The sequence below is a fragment of the Amborella trichopoda genome, chromosome 4 (genome assembly GCF_054954075.1).
Source record: "Amborella trichopoda isolate Santa Cruz 75 chromosome 4, AtrichopodaSantaCruz75HAP2 v2.0, whole genome shotgun sequence".
Lineage (NCBI taxonomy): Eukaryota > Viridiplantae > Streptophyta > Magnoliopsida > Amborellales > Amborellaceae > Amborella > Amborella trichopoda.
The window spans coordinates 8,051,770-8,072,077 of record NC_142339.1 but is presented as its reverse complement, the minus strand read 5'-3'; the positions used below and the strand labels follow the sequence as shown (position 1 = coordinate 8,072,077).

Here is a 20,308-nt window from a genome sequence, read left to right as displayed (position 1 = left end):
GACTATCAACCCAAGATATAAAAAATAATATATTAGAGGTACTTCTTGGCCATCAATCAAACTATATCCTCGTTCTCAATCCTGTTATTAATAAAATTCCATTCCATATATTATGTCCTATTCCGGATAATTTTAAAACCTTTAGATTTTAGAGCATCCATCTGAAGTTCTAACTTTGCATTATTGTCTCTAGTCTCATCAATCAAAGCTATGTCATCCGTAAAAAACACACAACATGGTACCTAATCCTATAGATGCTCAGTTAACTCATCCATAACTAAAGCAAAGATATATGGGCTCCAGATGTAGGCCTACTATCATTGAATAGTCATTTCTCTCCACTAGTTGTCCTCAGACTAGCTAGGGTTCAAAAACTATGTTGGGATACTCTTCCATCACTCAAATAGGTGTAATCCTTTGTTTAACGTGAGGAGAGTAGAAAAAGTGTCATGTTGGCTGCTCAAGTAATCGATCATTCTGCCCTAGCCTTAGTACAGTAGCTCTTAAGAATAATAAGGGGGGTGGACCATGAAAATTTGGAAAAAGGGGTCCCACTCAATGAAATAAAAAAGTACGTTGAAATGGGATCATTTTGATAGAAATGGTCATATTAAAGAAACTTGTTAGGATATAGTTGGCCATCCAACTAAATTTAACGGTTAGTCTAATGAGCATAATGCTTCATCCATTGGGGGTTATGCCGTTGTTATTACTGACAGCCATTACCAGATGCAATCCAACTTCCAATTTCTGATCCAAATGAGATGATATCAATTCCTAAAGAGGATATAGGAAGCCTTTGCCGATTGTTTGCCCAATTACATGGCCCATTGCGCACATCTACTTCATCTTTTACACACTCAGGTATTCATGCCTTTGTTCCTTGTGTCTCTCATACTCCACTTGGACAATCCTGGATTATTGATTTAGGAGCCTCAGATTAAATGACCAGTATGTCTTCCTTGCTTTCTTCATATTCGTTTTACTCTGGTAGAGACAAGTTAGTATTGTAGATGGATCCTTTTCTTTCCCTTTTTCTTATTGTTGGAAAAGGAACTATAGATATTTCTCCTAAAATGTTATGTCATCAGTTCTTCATATTCTTGGTGTTGCCTTTCAGTAGCATTAGCAGAGACTAAAATGGAGTGTAACCTTCTTTGGTTCCCACTGTCTTTTCTGGACCTAGATACAAAGAAGATGGTTGATCTTGGTCATGAAGCCGGTGGTCTCTATATTCTAGACTCAACAACAACGACTCCTCAAGCTCTTCAGTCCAGCACCAATGTCAATACAGATTGGACTTGGCAATGGCATCTTTGACTTGGCCATTTATCTTTAAGTCATTGAAAGTTTGTTCTCTATGTTGTTAATTTCAACTAGTGTGTCAGAGTTTCAATGTGAGGTATGTGAACTGTCAAAACATTGTAGAAACTATTTTTCACCTAGTAATAATAAAAGCACTGCATTTTTTGCTATTGTCCATTCTGATGTTTGGGGTCCCTCTCATGTTATATATATTTTTGTATGTTGGTATTTGTTTCTTTTATAGATGATTATTCTCAGTGCACCTAGATTTAAAGATGAACTTCCTAATGCCTTCAAGGTCTTTTGTAAGATGATCCACACTCAATTTGATACTCAAGTTAAGCTACTTAGATTTGATGAAAGTGGAGAGTATTGCAATGGGAAGTTGTCCTATTTGGAATACCATGGTATAAAATATCAAAATTCTTGCTCATACACAACACAACACAACAAAATGGTGTGATTGAAAAGAAAGAATAGACAACTCTTAAGTTGGCTTGCTCTTCTCTTGAATATGAATGTACCCAAGAAATTTTAGTCTGAAGCAACGCTTATTGCATCTTATCTTCTCACTTGGATGTCATCTCTTGTCTAGACTACAAATCTCCCTATAAACTTCTCTGTTCTGATCATCCACTGTTTAGTCTTCTCCCTAAAGTCTTCGGTTGTGGTTGCTTTTCTGCCTAAAGTCTTCGGTTGTGGTTGCTTTTATTCATGTTCTTGGTCCATATTGTAAAAAGTTGGATCTCAAATCTGTAAAGTGTATTTTTCTTGGTTATCCATCTTCTCATAAGTGTTACGAATGTTATGATCGAATATTAGGAAAGAAATTTGTCTTGATGGATGTAACCATTTTTTAGTCCACTCCTTTTCTCCCACCTCTCTTTAGAGGAGCACAGTGTGGAAGAGAGATCTCCCGTTCCTCTTCCTATCCCTATATTTCCTGGATTCTGGAGCTTAGGAGGATAGTGGGGGGCAATGTCATGATAATAAAGAGAAACAATTAAAGGTCAATCCTCGGCAGAGACAGAAAGAAGCGGAGACCCACATTGCTAACAAGCCTTCAAGCCAATTGCATACATCCAACCCAGTAGTCCCACCAAATCTCAATGTGATTATTTTGATCTGCTCATTGTTGCACAAATAGGTAGACGAAGTTACACTGTACACCTAATCAGCAATTTTATTTCTTATGAGACCTTGTGTCTTCTTTGTCTTATGTTTCTATTCCTTGTAGTGTAATGGAACCTTTAACTCATCCCAAGTGGAAAGTGGCCTACGTGCAAGGAAAAGAGGCAATTAATAAACAATGGTACTTGGGAACTGATACACCGGCAGGAAACATTTCGCTCCTATGGATAAGATGAAGTCTATTCGTGTCCTTTGTCTCTGGCAGCTAACTTGGAGTGGTCACTACACTAATCGGATTTCAAGAATGCTTTCCTTCATGAGGAACTGTAGGAAAATATGTACATGGTACCTCCACCTAGTTTAATGGCTCCTGGATATGAGAGAAAGTTTTTAGACTGAAAGGCCATCTATGGACTAAAGCAATCTTCCTGAGCTTGGTTTAAGACATTAAGTGGAATTGCTCAAAGTCATGCAAACCATGTCTTATTTGTCAAATACACCAACATCAGTACCATTACCCTAATTGTACATGTGGATGCTATTGTTGTAACAGGTAATCGTCCTAAAGAAATTCAACAATTCAAGAGCTTTCTGGCTAGGGAGCTAGAAAATAGAGATCTAGGTCCATTGAAGTATTTTCCCGATATTGAAGTGGCCACGTCTGAGAAGGGAATCTTTATCTCTCAAAGGAAGTAAGCGTTGGACCTCCTTAAGGAAACATGAAAGATCGAATCCAAACCAACCAATACAACTATGGAACCAATCCACAAACTTGCCAAAGGGGTGAAGCTCTCAAATATGTGGGTAGGTTTCAAAGATTAGGGGGTAGAGATATGTCTGTTAGTTACACATTCAGACATTGCATATGCTATGAGTGTTATTAGGGGGTAGAGATATGTCTGTTTATGCATGCTCCACGAACAACTAATTTTGAATTGCTTATACAGTTCTTAGATACATAAAATTATAACTAGATCGAGGATTGTTGTTTGCTAGTTATGAGCACTTTCGAGTTGAGCTTAAATAGACACAAATTGGGTAGGTTCTATCATGGACCTGACATCAGAGTATTGTACTCTGGTTGGGGGTAACCTTGTGACTTGGAGGAGTAAAAAATAGTCAGTTGTAGCCCGTTCAAGTGCAGAAGCAGAGTACCAAGTCATGGCCCATGGTGTGTGTCAATGTCCTTGTATTGTGATAACAAGGCAGCAATTAGTGTAGTTCACAATCCGGTCCACATGGTAGACTGACATTTCATTCGAGAAAGAGTTGGTACCAGGGAAGTTTGCCTTCCATATGTGAAAACTAAAGATCAGCTAGCAAACCTTCTTAACAAGGCTATGGGAAAACCCCGACTGTGAATGATCTTAAGTAAGTTGGTATGATTGATATCTATGCACCATCTTGAGGGGGAGTGTTGTGGATATTAAAGTTTATGGTTCATTCTATTGTATTTAAGCCCCTAAGGACTTATTTGCCTTTTTCCTTACTTAAAGGCATGATTGTAAGAAAAAATAATATATATTCTGGAAGAGAGGCGTATGTGGGTTAGATGACCAATGTGACTGCCTCTCAACATGATTCTCTCTCTAAACCTTTTCCTTTCTCTCTCTAGATCTTCTCCCTAATTCTCTCTCTCCTCTTTTTCCTTTGTTCTTGATATATATTTTAACCGAACCAACAAGAAATTGTATGCAATAAAGGTGCCAAGGAAATGGGAGAATATCTCCCAACGAGACCCAACTTCTTCTCAAACAAGGGAATCCACCTCCTCATTAAATATTCAATTTACTAATGAAGGAAATGACTACAGAACATTTCAGCTAGAGTTTTAATCTAAGGAAACGCTTAGTACGAGTGAAAATACTTCTACGAAAGTATTTTCACGTGAAAAAACTCCCTCATATGATTGGCTACCAATTGGTGTGAAAAAATGCATTGGGACTAATTATTGTGAAAAAAAAACTCCACACCAAATCATTTGAGGGAGTTTTTTCACATGAAAATACTTTCATGGAAGTATTTCACACGTACCAAATGTGCCCTAATATATGAAAATATAGTAATAGCCAATTGATGTGAAAAAACTCCCACACCTAATCATATGAGGGAGTTTTTTCACTTGAAAATACTTTTTCACATTAGAATTTCACGCGTACCAAATGAACCCTAATATATGACAATATAATAATTTTTTTAGTGTTAGAATCTTTTCTAAAAGTTCATCCCATTTCAATTGATATTTGAAATTTGGTTCTTCAAGAGAATCCAGCCAAAATTCTGGTTTTAACATCTAACATCTGGATGTGAATGTTAAGCAATTTGATTTTAGCGAAGGACCGACATCTATTGAGAGTTTGAACAAGGGAATGGCAGAGATTTGCAGTTACAAGGTGGAAAATGACTATAAGCAAGTGAAGTATGGAAATGTTCATTCATTTCAAAATGATAGTTTGCAGTAACCAAGCTAATCAGTCTCTGAAGCAGTGTAGATTATGGAAGATAACTTGCAATTAACCATCGATAAAATGGACAAGTAAATAGCTATACACCATTTTACATTACAAAATAATATGACAAACCCAGCAACAGATCCTGAGTATTCCTTTGACTTATTACACTAGCATGTGAAAACCAACTATCAACAGGCTTTCCAGAATTAACAGAACTTAAAAAACAAGAAATAGCCCTCATGAACTGAACTATGACTAAAGAGGTAAACAAATCAAGTAGATGCCATTTAAATGGGAATTAATCATTTCATTGTAGCAAATACTTACTTCGAAGGTTTGATTTAAATCCGCAACTTGTCAAGTGACTGGCAAGAATCTCTCCCAAATGCTGTTGCCAATTCTGCGTAACTTGAACTTCTGGGATAGCCCATACTACTGCTATCTCTGTAGCAAGGTTGACCGAAGCAGAAGATACTTGGGGCTGTTTTGTAAAAACAGTGATTGAATATATTGTACTGAATAATTGCCTTGTAGAATACAAAACTAAGTAGCATCACTAATATAAATCACATGAAATTCACAAAACAAATATAATCACAGAGAAAAGCTTTCAAAGAAGTGATGCAGAACATCTCAAACTATATATCTCTGAAGAAAATCCAGAAAAACCAGTTAAGTAGAATGGTGACATCAAATACTTAGTAGACAAATCCCCCATTAAAAATTATAAACCGCAAAGCCTAAGATACAAGTCCATATATAGCACAATCTTAAAATGGTGAAAAGTAAACAATTATTGCAAAACATTTTTCTCTTAAGCATGCCATACGAGCAATACTTACAACTCAATACCCAAGCAAAAGGCACTATTGGCAGTATATCAGACAAGGACCTTGGAACATCATGTCCATTTCATAAGAAAAGAACAATTTAAGCTGAGTTACACAGTGAGTGATGCATCCCCCAACCAGGTACAGATGAATTCATGTATGTCATAATTTGCGTATCGTTTTCCTCACATTAAATTTTAAAGAAAAGCTAAAATTTAGATCTAGTATCACTGGTTAAACAATCGAGGAATGAAGGTCAGAAGAGACCAAATAATTTTAAAATTTAAGTTGACTGCAACTTAAATGGCTCCAACAGTTTGCAGAACTTGTTCGCATCAAATTCAAATTCAAATATCAAGCATCACCGAAAAGCATACAGAACCTATTAAAGATGGGAAAAGTTTATATAGAGACGAGGCTCTAAGCAATCAAATTTGAGCCTACCTCAAAAAGTTCACTAGATGAGGTTGTTTTGATGCCCAAATATTTCAAATAGATCATCTTGACATCAAGATGCATGGACATGAAAAAAAAATGGATTTCAAGTTTTGGAAATAGTGTATTTTGTAACTCATTTTTAGACCGTCAATTTTCAAGATTTTCAAGTTTTCATAGATATGTCGATCTACACTATTTTTTAAGCTTTGAACTTTATAAATAAATATGAAAATATATTTTAAGGCCATCACAAAGATTTCCAGTGGTAAAACCACATTTCTCAACACTATTTGAAGGTAGGCACTGATTTGATTGTTTATAACCTAGGCTCTATACAAACCGCACCCATTAAAGATTAAATCATTATGGCGTTATGAGTTTTGAATGTAGTATAGGGTATCTTTGTCCTTTTTGTGAACTTAAGGACATTAGGTTTTACTAAAGTACTTAAAGGCATTTCTGTAATATTATCATCCAGATAAAGAGACTATTTATCTTTTGTACATGAAGGTCACAATTATTTCCATTCATTAGATGTCAAATTGGATGGCTTGGGGTGAATCACGAAGTCCGAGAATTTTTTTTTTGGAACTTTGTGTCTATTCAATAATACTCTTACAACCACCCATTTTGAAATTTAAGGGACAAGAATGATTGTGACCTCCATGTCTAAGGATAAATGGTCTCTTTGTGGACAATCCTATAAATAAAATTTAAAAGGTGCATGTGGGCTAGGCAATTAGTCCACACACCTCTCTCTCTCTTCTCTTTCATCTTTTCTCTCCTCTCTTTCTTTTCCTCTTCCCTCTCTCTCTCTAGTTTTTATTGTTCATGGTACTGTTTATGGAAATGTTTACAACAATGTTCATAGTACTGTTCACAGTACTGCTCAAATGGCATCAGAGCATATCTGAATTGATCTTCTCCTTTGCTTGAACTTTTCTTTTAAAAAAGAGAGAAGAATTGAAGAAGGGAAACCCTAATCTCATTGGGTGCTGATCTTGTCAAGCAGTATCTTGTTTTTTTGTGTGTGCAGGGCTAGTATGATGGCCTGCGTGTGCTGTGAATGTTTATGTTGCTGAAGTTTCCTCTCTTGGATGTGAAAAACGGGAGGAATATTTGCTGAAATGTCTCAAAGTGTGTTACTGAAGTAATAGGAGTCCTGTTGTGGATCATCGATGCCTGAATGATAAGTTTCCTCTTCATAAGTCTTGAAAATTTTTATAAGTGCAGTCCTTTACCTTGCAAACTGCTGTTTTTGTGATTTAGTGAATTTAGAAAGTTCAATTTAGTGTTTTAGGGCTCCTAATTGTGCTCAGCCTGATATACTCTTGCATACCTGTTGTGTGTGTTATTATCTTTTCCTTATGGCTGAAGAAAGTAAGCCTGGAATTTCTACCATTAGTGACATGATAGGTATTCCAGCAACTATTGAGAAATTAAATGGGCCTAATTACCCCTTATGGACCCGGTCTATAAAGATATTTCTAGGTGCAAGGAGCAAGATGAAGTTTCTAACTAAAGATGGGCCAAAAGAGTCAAATAATGGGTATGAGGAGTGGCTTAAGGAAAACTATCATATTATGACCTGGTTGTGGAATAGTATGGAAGCCCAAGTAAGGACTAATGTCATGTTTTTTTTATACTGCCACGAAAGTGAGGGAGGCAGTACATGAGATGTACTCTTCTGATGAAAATATTTCTCGAATTTATCAACTATACGAGAGCATGGTCCTTTTACAGCAAGGTGACAAGAGTCTTAGTGACTATTAGAGTACTCTTCGAAGAATGTGGGAAGACTTAAACATGTATCAACCTGTGTCAAATGGCATGGAGCTTCTAAGGAAGCAAAGGGAAGAATTTGGAGTTGCAAAATTCTTGTTTGGCCTTTGTTCTGAGTATCATTCTGATCGTGCCCATATCTTTGCTACTAGTGAACTTCCTTCTCTTAACAATGTGTATTCACGTCTTCAACAGGTTTCTATAACTACTGCCCGTATGAGTGGTGGATCTGCCTTGACTACCACAATCGGCAGAAGTGACGATAGGGGCCGTGGTGTTGGTAATAGAGGACGTGGCTGTGATTCAGGGGGGGGTCGTGGTAGAGGCCAAGGAAACAAGAAGTGCACCCACTATGGATGGACCAATCATATGGCTGAAAAATTGTGGGATAAGTTTGGTAAGCCCGCTTGGGCTAATCAAGCAGCCTATGTTTCTGAGAGTGATGAAATACATACACTTGGCTCTAGTAATCAGAGTCAAGCTCTTAAATCTGCTAGTGATTCAGTTTTGCTCTCGCGTGAAGAATATGATAACCTACTCAAGGATAGTCAAAAGCCACCTACTCATCCATCCTCTTCCATTGCCACTTTAGCAACTACTGGTACTTATGTTTGTTGTGTTTCAAAGGCCATCTCCCTAGGTCATTGATTCAGGAGCCTCTGATCATATGACTGGTGAGTCTTATGTGCTTTCTGCCCTTAATCAATTAGATTCCACTGCTTGTGTTGCATTGGTTGATGATTCTTTATCTGGTGTGTCTGGGAAAGGCATTGTTTGTCCTACTCTTCACTTTCATTGTCATCTATTCTCTATGCTCCAAAGTTTCCATTTAGTTTGTTGTTAGTTAGTGAATTAACCAAATCTCTTAAGTATTCAGTGACTTTCTATCCTTCACATTGTGTTTTTCAGGATCTAATGACGAAGAAGATGATTGGTGGTGGTCGTAAGCCTGGAGGACTCTACTATCTTGATCTTAGTCTCGTTAGTGTTGCTCTTCATTCCGGTATTTCTCCCCTTCGATGGCATTGCCGGCTTGGTCATCCATCTATCAATAATCTGAAGTTGTTAGTTCCTTAATTAGAGTCTTTGTCAACCCTAGAGTGTGAACCTTGTGAGTTAAACAAGCATCATAGGCTTTCCTTCCACCCAAGAATCAATAAAGAATGTTAGTTCCTTTTGCAGTTGTTCATTCAGATATTTGGGTCCTGCTAGACTTCAGAGTCTATCTGGTTACAAATATTTTTTAATTTTTGTGGATGATTTCTCTCGGATGACATGGATCTATTTAATGAAAGACAAATCTTTTTCAATTGTTTAATAGAGAAATTCATACTTAGTTTGGAATGAATGTTTATAATTTGTGGTCAGATAATGCTAGAGAATATTTATCCCATGATTTTCAGAAATATTTAACCACACATGGTATTTTGCATCAAACATCATGTGCCCACACCCCTCAATAGAAGGGGGTAGCAACGAGGAAAATTCATCATATAATAGAAGTAACTTGTGCTTTGTTATTAAATATGCGTGTGCTAAAAATTTATTGGGGAGATGTTGTATTGACTACTTGTTATTTGATAAATCACATGCCTTCCTCTGTTTTAGAGGGAAAATCACCACACTCTTTACACTTTTATGATAGACCTTTATTTACAATTCCTCCTCGAATTTTTGGGTGTGTGTGTTTTGTTCATGTTCTAGGCCCTGGTATTGACAAATTAGATCATCGATCTATTAAGTGTGTGTTTTTAGGATATTCTCATACACAAAAAGGTTATCGATAGTATCATTGTGGTTTGAAGAAAACATTTGTTTGCGTAGACATTGTCTCTTTTGAGAATACTCCATATTTTTTTGGATGAAGGGAAAATGATTGAAATTGACTCAAGGGACCTCATTCAAGTGGAGAATTTGCATGATGGAGAGTTCATTTCTTCATCCTCTTCTATTCCCATTCCTATCCCGGTTCCTATTTCTTTTGGTGACCCTCTTGCATCACCTCAAGTGTCCACTCATGAAGAGCCTATCTCTCCTTCTATTTCTAATGTTCCACAGGAATAGACCTACAAAGTATATACGAGAAAGAAAGTGAAGGAAGTGTCATCACCACCAGCACAGCCAACCAATCAATCTTCCTCTTCGCCTAGGGATCCTATTTTTGATCCAAAACCCACTCCTGGGCATGATAATGTTGATCTTCTGATAGCACTTCATAAAGGTCATAGATCTTGAACTAAACACCCAATTATTCAGTTTGTTACATTTGCGAAACTGCCTTCTTCTCATAGATCTTGTACTAAACACCCAATTGCTCATTTTGTTACATTTGCAAAACTATCTTATTCTCATAGATTTTGTACTAAACACTCAATTGCTCATTTTGTTATATTTGCAAAACTGTCTTCTTCCTATAGGAAGTATGCCTTAGCTCGTTCCTCCATCTTTGTACCCAACTCCTAACAGGAAGCTCTTTCACATACTGGATGGAAGAAAGCAATGGATGAGGAAATGGCTGCACTTAAATCATATGGCACGTGAGAATTTACTCATCTGCCAGCAGAAAAGAAACCAGTTGGATGTCGTTAGATGTACACGGGTAAACATAAGCCAGATGGATATGTGGAGAGGTTAAAAGCCAGGCTAGTGGCCAAGGAATATACACAAACCTTTGATATTGACTATTCTTAAACATTTGCACCAATAGCGAAGCTTAATTCAGCCCAAGTGCTTATATCTGTAGTAGCAAATAAGGGGTGGCAAATGCAGCAACTTGATGTTAATAACATTTTCCATCATGGTTATCTATAAGAAGAGGTGTATATGGAGCAACCACCAGGATGTGTTGCTAAGGGGGAGTTAGACCAAGTATTTGAGGAAAGCAATTTATGGACCGAAGCAGTCTCCATGTACATAGTTTGAGAAGTTAAGCAAAAATTTTATGGCATATGAGTTTTGAATGAGCCATGTGGATTCAATATTTATTTGGAAAGAATCCCCTGGAATTAATATTTTGGTGGTTTGTGTTGATGATATCATTATTAAAGGGAGTGATCAAGAAGGAATTAATAAACTGAAGGGTTATCTGCGACGGTATGTTCAGACAAAATTTGGGACGGCTGAGGTATTTTCTTGGAATGGAGGTAGCCAGGTCTCAGAATGGTATCAATTTGTCTCACAGGAAATATGTAATCAATTTCTTAACAAAAACAAGGATGTTGGGTACTAAGCCAATTGATACACCTATGGATCCAAGTATGAAACTATCAAAGGATCATGGAGATTTATTGGAAGATCCTGGCAAATACATAAGACTTGTAGGAAAACGTATCTACTTGACAATCACTTGGCCACATATAACCTTAGCTGTGAGTGTAGTGAGTTAGTTTATGAATTCCTTCAGAACACCACATTGGGAAGCAATAAGAAGGATTTTGAGAGATTTGAAGGGGGCTCAAAGTCAAGAACTCATCTACAGGAAGAATGGCCATTTTAGTATTGACAACTATTTTGATGCTGATTGGGCAGGATCTCAATCAGATAGAAAATCTACCACCGGTTATTGTACCTTTGTTGGAGAAAATTTGGTGACCTGGAAAAGCAAGAAACAAAATGTGGTAGCAAGGTCTAGTGCAAAGGCTGAGTATAAAGCAATGGCTCACACTGCATGTGAGCTAATGTGGTTGAAAACCTTGATAAAGGAATGGAATTCTTGATTATTGAGCCAATAAAGATGTTTTGGAACAATCAGACAGCCATACATGTTGTTAGCAACCTAGTTTTTCATGAGAAAACAAAACATATCAAGGTTGATTGCCATTTTATTCGGGAGAAAGTGACAAGTAAGCAGATAACAACTCTATATGTGAAATCAAAGGATCAATTGGCTGATATATTTACCAAGGATCATGGTCGTAACTAGATTCAGTAGATTTATTCCAAGCTGAGCATGGGTGATATCTATGCTCCAGCTTGAAGGGGACTGTTAAAGATTAAATCATTGTGTGGTTATGAGTGTTGCGGTATCTTTGTCCTTTTTGTGAACTTAAGGACATTAGGTTTTACGAAAGCACTTAAAGGGCATTTCTATAATATTATCATCCAGTTATTATAAATAAAGTTTAAGAGGTGCACATGGGCTAGGCCATTAGTTTATGCACCTCCCTCTCTTTTCTCTTTCATCTTTTCTCTCTCTTTCTTTTCCTCTTCTTTTCCTTTTCTCTCTCTAGTTTTTATGGTTGAAAGCACTGTTCACAGAACCTACAATTGAAACCAACAACACTGAGATTATGCTACACAGGAGCTGGTAATGTATCTCTTCATTTCAAGTAAACAAGTCACGAGAGGTACATCATTGCTTCAAAACTCCATATGGAAAAAGCAAAACTCTGTTATACTGAACTGAATGTAGCACACATATACTCAACATAGTACATACATAAAAGAAAGACGATATGCATACATAAAAGAAAGACGATTTCAAAACTCTTAATCCTATCAGATGGCTTATACAAAAGCTACTGTATTGATATATTAAGTGTTTTCCATTACCAGCATTTATTGCCTCACAGTGAGAACATAGAAACAATGCACAGCATACCGCTTAATGTTTCTAAGACAAAATAACGAAGAGAACTTACTTGACTTTCTAATATACGTTTCACACTTGCAGCACATCCTCCACAAGACATCCCCTGGGCGTAGGAATTTACACAAATTTAAAGCTAGGACACAACATTAAAAGCAATTAAAAAAAAATGACAGGAACCCTCTTGATGATGACAACCAAGGTCCGCAAGGAAACAAGACATCAAGAGTGTTTCCAGGATGGTAGCAGAAAACAAGCCTCTAACGCACGGTACATATCTATTAACCAGGGAGACAGAAACATGTCAACACTAGAGTACAAATTATAAGCAGTAAGCCTTGGAAACAAACAAAGAAAGGTAAACAAGCCAAACCCCAAAATCATAGACACACGCTCCAAAAAAAATTTCAATATGCTTCTATGAAACCGAGAAACAGTACACAATTAGGAAAAAATTTATCAAACCCAAATAGTGTAAGTGATGGTCAAATACTTGTCAAAATATGTGTGAGAGAGAGAGAGACTATCAACTACATGGCGCATTCAAGCCCCCAAAAAGGCACAGTAAACAGATCTCTCTCAATAGAAACAGTTAACTCATTGAGAACCCACACTATTTTCTCGTTGTCTTCATTTTACCAATTGAGAACTAACAAGACGCCTCCATTTTAAGCACTCGTAATATTTCCTCAATGGTGGATGTTTCATCCAAGGGTTGAGGATACATTTGATGATTGTTTTAGTTAAAATAAAATCAGAGGACTGGAATATTTTGAGGACCCAAAGATCCAAAAACTTCATATGTTTTGATTTTTTTACAGTGCCAAGTATGTAGGGAAGTGTTGACAATACAATTTCAGTATCACCTCAATTAACCAAAAATAAAAATTATCAAATATCGACATCACCTTTCTTTGTATGTGTATTGTATTTGTCCTTCCTTTAATTTGTTGTCTCCTAGTTGTTATATGGCTGACTTAAGTTGGATATTTTGGGGTTTAGACCAACATATGATACTTTGTTGTTGTTGTTAGCCTCTGAACCTCGAGTCAACGCAATCAAGTCAACGCAATCAAGTTTTCCAAGATATAGTTCTTCTAGCTGGAACACTATCTGATATACGAGTCTTCTTTTTCCATCTTTGTTTCCTTGCTTTGGCATCTTGAACCTATTATCATGTTTTAGTACCAAATCCGTTTTTCCGGATTCTATGTTTTCTTATCACTAGCTTAAAATAAATAAGACTACTACTATAAATCATTCTCAGAATAAAGGTATATATGATTTCTGCAAGGAAGCAGAAGAAACAGTGACTCACTGGTTGATCCATTGTAATAAAGGTCAGGTGTTGTGTTCACGTGTGGTCGAATCTACAGCCTTGGTTCATGAATTCATATTTTCTATTAATGGATGGTCTAACAGTTCAGATGAAATCCTGGAAAAGTAGCTGAAAGCAATCATTTTCTGCACCCAAATGAAACTTTAGATAGTCTGGAATTTTATCATGAATTTTGGACAAATCTGAGCTTCAATTCCTAGAATGATGTTTAGATGATTTCTAAGACAATTCAATCCAATTAACTAGGAGCGCAGATATTTCTAGATGATTAAATACAAATCAGTAAGAACATGGCACTTCCAATGATCAAAACTGAATATCAAATAATCATTTCCAACAATGCAGAGAGAGAAGATGACGATGATGATGACAAATTTTAAATAATTCATAACTGAAATCACAGGAATGAGGGCACCTCTAAGACTCCAGAGAAAGAAACAGGGAGAGCAAGAGACGTGAAAGAGAGAGAGCATGGTGCGTTCTAGAAATTCCACAAAAAGGTTTGAGTCATCCTACAATCTTGAAATAACGACGAATGCATTATTCCCTCCTTATTTTCGCAAATTAATTACACAAGCAACCTTTATGATAACAAAAACAATTTACCAGAGACAAAGTTACTAACCCCAACATCGAGTATAATGACATCAGAACGCTTCACAGCTTCTTCAGCTCTCACTCTCTCGACCTGAAACTCATCTCCGCCATTACCGCCGCCACCTCCTCCTCCTCCATCTCCACCTCTTCTCTCTCCTCCATTTCCAGCTCCTACTCCTATTCCTGAAATAGAGGCCGTTCGAGGAACATTTGAAGCCCTAAAGCCCAATTTTCCAGCCATAATTCCAGATATTGAAATCGAATTCCAGAGACCGAACGTCGCGGAATTGCCATGAAACAAACATGAAAACCAAACTCTTCTCTGAGAGGGGAGAAAGCGTGGGTTCAGAGAGCGAGAGAAGAGGGGTCTTAGGGTTTTGCAGGAGCGGAGAAGGGGGGCTGACGCACCTAAAGCCTCCATCACAGAGAGAGAGAGAGAGAGAGAGAGCGGTAGCAGCAATGAAGACGAGAGCCTTCACTGCTTTATCCGCTTATCGCTTCAATGAGCGGGAAGAGGAATACTAAAAGAAAGAAAAAATGACGTAATTGCCCCCGATCCTTTCCACTTAGCAAGGAGATCCGTAAGCTAAATAAACCGTCCGACTTGCACACCTCGAGCCCCAGTTGGATTATTTCGTATTTGGACTGAAAACGATTTTGGGATCGACTCATTCGGGAATTACAATACGAATCCCGATCCACTGTTTTGTTCTATTAATGGTCATTATACTCTATTAAGAGTCGTACCCTCAATAAATATAGAAGTTCATATATATTTTCTTTCTAATTCCAACAATATCTTTTTGGGTTTACCATTTGTATTTTTTTAGCTTTCCACTTGAACTAACTTGCATCTTCTAACAAGCGTCGTACTTGGTCTAGTCACATATGGCCAGTCCATCTAAGTCTATTCTCTCTCATCTTATCGTCTATTGGTGTCACATCTAAATTTTTCTAAATAAATTCATTTCGAATTATATCCCTTCTTGTCTTGCCACTCATCCATTTCAATATCCTCATCTCTGTTACTTTTCGCTTCATAAAAAAAACGCTAGTCTCACAATTGTCCTATAGAACTTGCCATTCAGCTTCATTGGTATGCAACGATCACATTAAAATTTCGGTTATACATCTCCATTTCGTCCACTCAAATCTAATTTTGTATGCAACATCTTTCTCAATCTCTCCATTTTCCTAAATTATAGACTCAAGATATCGAAAGTGCAGTTTTTTTTTATATTTCTTGGCTGTCAATCTTAACTACTTCATCTTCTCTACTCCTACTATTATTAAATTTACATTCTATATATTATGCCTTAGTCCAACTAGTTTTAAAATATTTAGATTCTTACCTCATCCTATAATTGTCTCGTTAAGCCGTCCATTATTGACACAAAGGTATGGGCTCAATGCTAACCCCTGATCTAGACCTCTTGTCATTGAAAACTCACTCGTCTCTCTACTAGTTGTTCATACATATTCTCTCACCAAGTCGATATAGCATTTGGAGGCTCATTTTTTTTCCAATACCCACTAAAACAAATATCATTGTATTATATCATAAGTTTTCCTTAGATCAATAAAGACCATGTTGAGGTCTTTTTTCTTCCCTCTAAATTTCTCAATCAGTTGCCTAAGTAGAAAAATTGCCTCAGTTGTTGACCTCCCTGGCATAAAACCAATTTGGTTTTCAGATACACTCGTTTCATGTCTTAGCTGTTGCTAAATCAATCTCTCCCAGAGCTTTATAGTATGGCTTATATGCTTGATCACTCGATAGTTCACACAATTTTGTATGTCTCTTTTATTCTTGTAAATAGGTACCACAATAATTTTCTTCCATTCGTCTAATATTTTATTTGTTCTCAACGCTTTGTTGAACAACTTCATAAGCTAATCGATGCCAATCTCTCCCATATACTTCTAAATTTTTATCAAGATACAATCAGGTCCTAAAGCCTTTCCTATCTTCATTATTTTCAAAAGCTTCTTTCACTTTTGAAATCCTAATCCTACAATTGTATATATGACCTACACCCTCATTTATATAAACGTTATTTCTACTGCTATGTTTCTATTGTGTTTGTTATTTAATAGTTTTTATAAATAAACTCTCCACATTTAGTTGATCTCTTCATCATTTACGAAGACCCTTTGATCATAACATTTAATATAGTTTAGATCCCTATGTTTTTTCTCTCTCATTATTGCTAATTTGAAGACGTATCTTTTTCATGTTCTTGTTCCCAATTTACTCTTGTTCCCAATTTACTGTATAAATTACCATATGTCTTAAGTTTAGCCTTACTATTTGTTTAGCTTTTTTCTCAGTATTTTTCTATTTTTCTAAGTTTTAATCATTTCTATTACACTGGCAAGTTTTATAATATGATTGTTTTTCGCTAATGGCTTTTTGAACATCATCATGATAAATACTATGAGATTATTTATCATTATTACAAAGAGTTACAAACCCTTTTAGCCATCAGATGTCAAAATTGATGGTTGAGGGTGTGTCACAATTTTTTTTTTAATAAAAGTAATAATTGAACTTTCAATCTAGTCAGCACACTTATAGGCACCCAATTTAAAATCTGATGGATAATAATGGTTGTGTCCTCTTTGTATTAAAAGTAAATGTGTCTAATGAAAGATAAGCATATGTGACTTTCAAAAGATGTTCTTAAGTCTTCATCATTTGTAAGTTCTTTATGTGAGGCTCAAGTGTTCACGTGTATATGACCTTGTAAGTAACTTTTGAAGTTTCATAGTAATCTCAAGTATCTATGACATGTATGTGACCTTTTTGTAACTTGTAACTTTTGAATTAATGTTAATGTTTTAGAGAAAGATGTTTGGTGGCCTATGAGACTTGGGCTAATAAGATGGTTTTTAAATAGAGATATTTTTTTACGTTTTTGGTGAAGGTGGATATCTACATTGATATAAAATATATATCAGTATGTATTATGAGTTTCTATCAGTAAGATTTACCAAGTAGAGAGGGTTTCTTTGAAGGAGAAGGAAGCCGAGGTTGTAAGGTTGTTTGGGCAAAAAATATTTCAAATAAGCTAAAGTTGTACTCGCCTGATCCTTCACTTTTCCCTTTATCAAGTTGTGTTGACATCATCAACGGCTCAACGCTCTCAAAATGACCCTGAGATTAAGGGGAAGATGATTATTGAACTTTTTGATGTGGTGCATACCAGGTATGAAGTTGATGATGCAGTTCTATGTTTCTTTTATACACACACCATCCTGTTCAATGTTACAAAGTGCCCGAGGTTTCAGGTAATAGTTTGTGCTATTAATCACACTCCTATAGGCTACATGGCCGCGAAATATGATAAGGTGCACACGACGTTGCTCGACAAGGAAAAGAAAATATTGATCACACCCAAATACATTAACAGAGGACTTGGCAACTTATAGAGTGTATATTGTCTCTTATGGGTGGACAATGGCGGTATCTGGAGGTAAAGCAATGTTCATAAGTGCTCATGATTGCTCTGATAGAGAAAAGTCAGGTGCTAATATCACTTAGATACTTCTGAAAGCAATAGATGTGGTTCACCCATACAACGTAGTTCAGGTTGTAACATATAATGCTGCAAACTATAAATCAGCGAGGAAGATTGTGATGCGGAGTTGCCCACTTTTTTTGGTCAGGGTGTTTAGCATACTTGTTAAGCCTCTTGATGAAAGACATTGTTGATAAGCAGCAAAGGCACCCAATCTTCATATCATTGCAAGGAGACAAAAGCTCGGGGTCAGATGTATTCATAATCACGTTAAATGTTTATATCTGTTTCGAACTTATTCAAAATTAGAGTTATTGAAGGTCAAGAAACAAGATTTGGATATCATTGTGTTATGTTGAGGCACTTGTTGGATGTCAGGGTTGCATTAATGTCATTAGTATTAAGGGTTGAAGCAGGGACTATCAGATAAGCGTAAACTAGGAGGTGCGCAATACAATAATTAATGAGGAATTTTGGAGTCAAATTAAGATTATCATCCGCTTCACAAGACTAATATGGAAAATGAATCTAATTTGCAGATAATGATAAAGGTTTCATAGGAGATGTTTATGAGCACATGGACAAAACATTGGAAGAGATTGTGGTTATCTCGTACAATGAGCCTGGTCTATGTCAAAAGGTGATGGAATTGACTTTACATCATTATGACAGGACGAATCTTCCTTTTTATTGTCTTGCTTTTGTCCTTACATCAAAGTACTACTCCCAAGAGAGCGGTTGGAATCCCTAACCCCAAAGGAGAAGGGAAGAAAAGCCCCATCATGACATTGAGGCGTTCATTTCTTACCAAAAAGCCGTTGAGAAGCTGATTGCATATGAACGTGACATAGGTCAAATGTGGAAGAATTTTAGTGATTTTATAAGTAATAGAGGGATATTTTTCCAATCCACGGTTTATAATTGATCACAGAGCGATGGACATTCTCGTATGCGGAAGAATTTTAGTGTTTTTATTAATAATAGAGGGATATTTTTCCAATCCACAGTTTATAATTGATCACATAACGATAGACATTGTGGTATGGTGGGACATGTACGGTGGTGGGGTGCTGGAATTGTATTCTCTCTCTGTGATTGTGATTCTCGGCCTGCTGCAAGAGTAGCCACAAACCATCCATCTAATGCGGCAACTCCTACCAGTGTTGATGTTGATGCCCCTTACACTAGCCAACCACGTCTGCATGTACCCAATCCATGGCACGCAGCTTTTGCGGCACAAAAGACTACGAGCTGCTAGAACGGGTTCAATAGCAAAGAGAAAGAGGAATTGAAAGAAGAATGTGATGAGATAAAGATCGACAAAATTGGGTTCATCACTCTCTCTTGGTGTTATGTTTTTCTTTTCTTTTTTTTTTATGTTTCCTTTTGGATGCCTCCATGTAAAAAAACACTAAAGCAATCAAGATGAAAAGCCCTGGTGGGTTAGTAATAAATCTACGTTCGTGCATTGTATGTATGGCCCTAGATTACTATACCCAACAACATCAGGCCAAAAAACTGCACAAAAAAAAAAAAAAAAAAAAAAAAAAAGGTGAAAAACTCTTATGAAAATTTACGAGTTTTTGTGCGTTGTACATCTTTCAAACCATGTGGTCTCTCGATGGCAAAGGACCCAAAGAATAAACCGTGCAGTATGCGAAGCACAAAACTTGTTTGAGTCGCTTTGAACCATGCGCTACAATCATATTCGATAACGAACCTCCATTGAGCCGCTTTGGATTATGCACTCCATTGAATCACTTTGACACCAATCTTAGACACGTAGGTGTCCCAAACTCAACATAAACGACAATAAAAACTAAAAAAATACAAGGTTTTGATGGAGGTTACATACTTTTTATGGATTTGAGCTCCCTTTTTAAAATTGATTGTTCCCTTTCGTGCATTGAGAATTCATTGCCTACCTTTTAAGCATCCATCTTTTGATTACTAGAACTAGGATGACAATTCAATGTATATAATCACGTGCCTAAAGAGATGGCCCGAGAGCTCTCACTTGCGTCAAGAGGGGGTCTGTTGCTAGGGTTTCCAAGAAGATGGAGAGAGAAAGACATGGGTTTTTGTGCTCACTTTTCAAGGAAAGAGGTGGGAAGGTCTGGGAGGAGCTACATGTAACTCACCCGAAAACTATTTCTCTCTACAACCCTCTTTTTAAAAGGTTTAAATTATATTGATTATCTAACATATGATTATCCAAATCCAATTAGTTAACCATATGAAGCTATTCAAATATGTTAGATAAGATTTCAACTAACAATCTCGATTCTTTTATTTCTCAACTCTAAACAATCAAAATATTTATA

The 20,308-nt window shown here is 36.6% G+C and overlaps 1 protein-coding gene across 8 annotated transcripts in view; it reads right to left on the bottom strand.

Moving 5' to 3' along the window:
- Positions 1-14,951, bottom strand: part of PAA1 (P-type ATP-ase 1) — a 46,264-nt gene extending 31,313 nt beyond the window's left edge. For all 8 annotated transcript variants that reach the window (XM_006849746.4, XM_020670562.2, XM_088864773.1 and 5 more), the window contains exons 1-3: positions 14,492-14,951; positions 12,580-12,633; positions 5,217-5,370 (exon numbers count right to left, since the gene is read on the bottom strand). In XM_006849746.4, coding sequence (XP_006849809.1) covers positions 5,217-5,370; positions 12,580-12,633; positions 14,492-14,884 — 601 coding nt within the window. In that variant the 5' untranslated portion in view covers positions 14,885-14,951. The remainder of the gene's footprint in view (positions 1-5,216; positions 5,371-12,579; positions 12,634-14,491) is intronic.
- Positions 14,952-20,308: the final 5,357 nt, after the last annotated feature.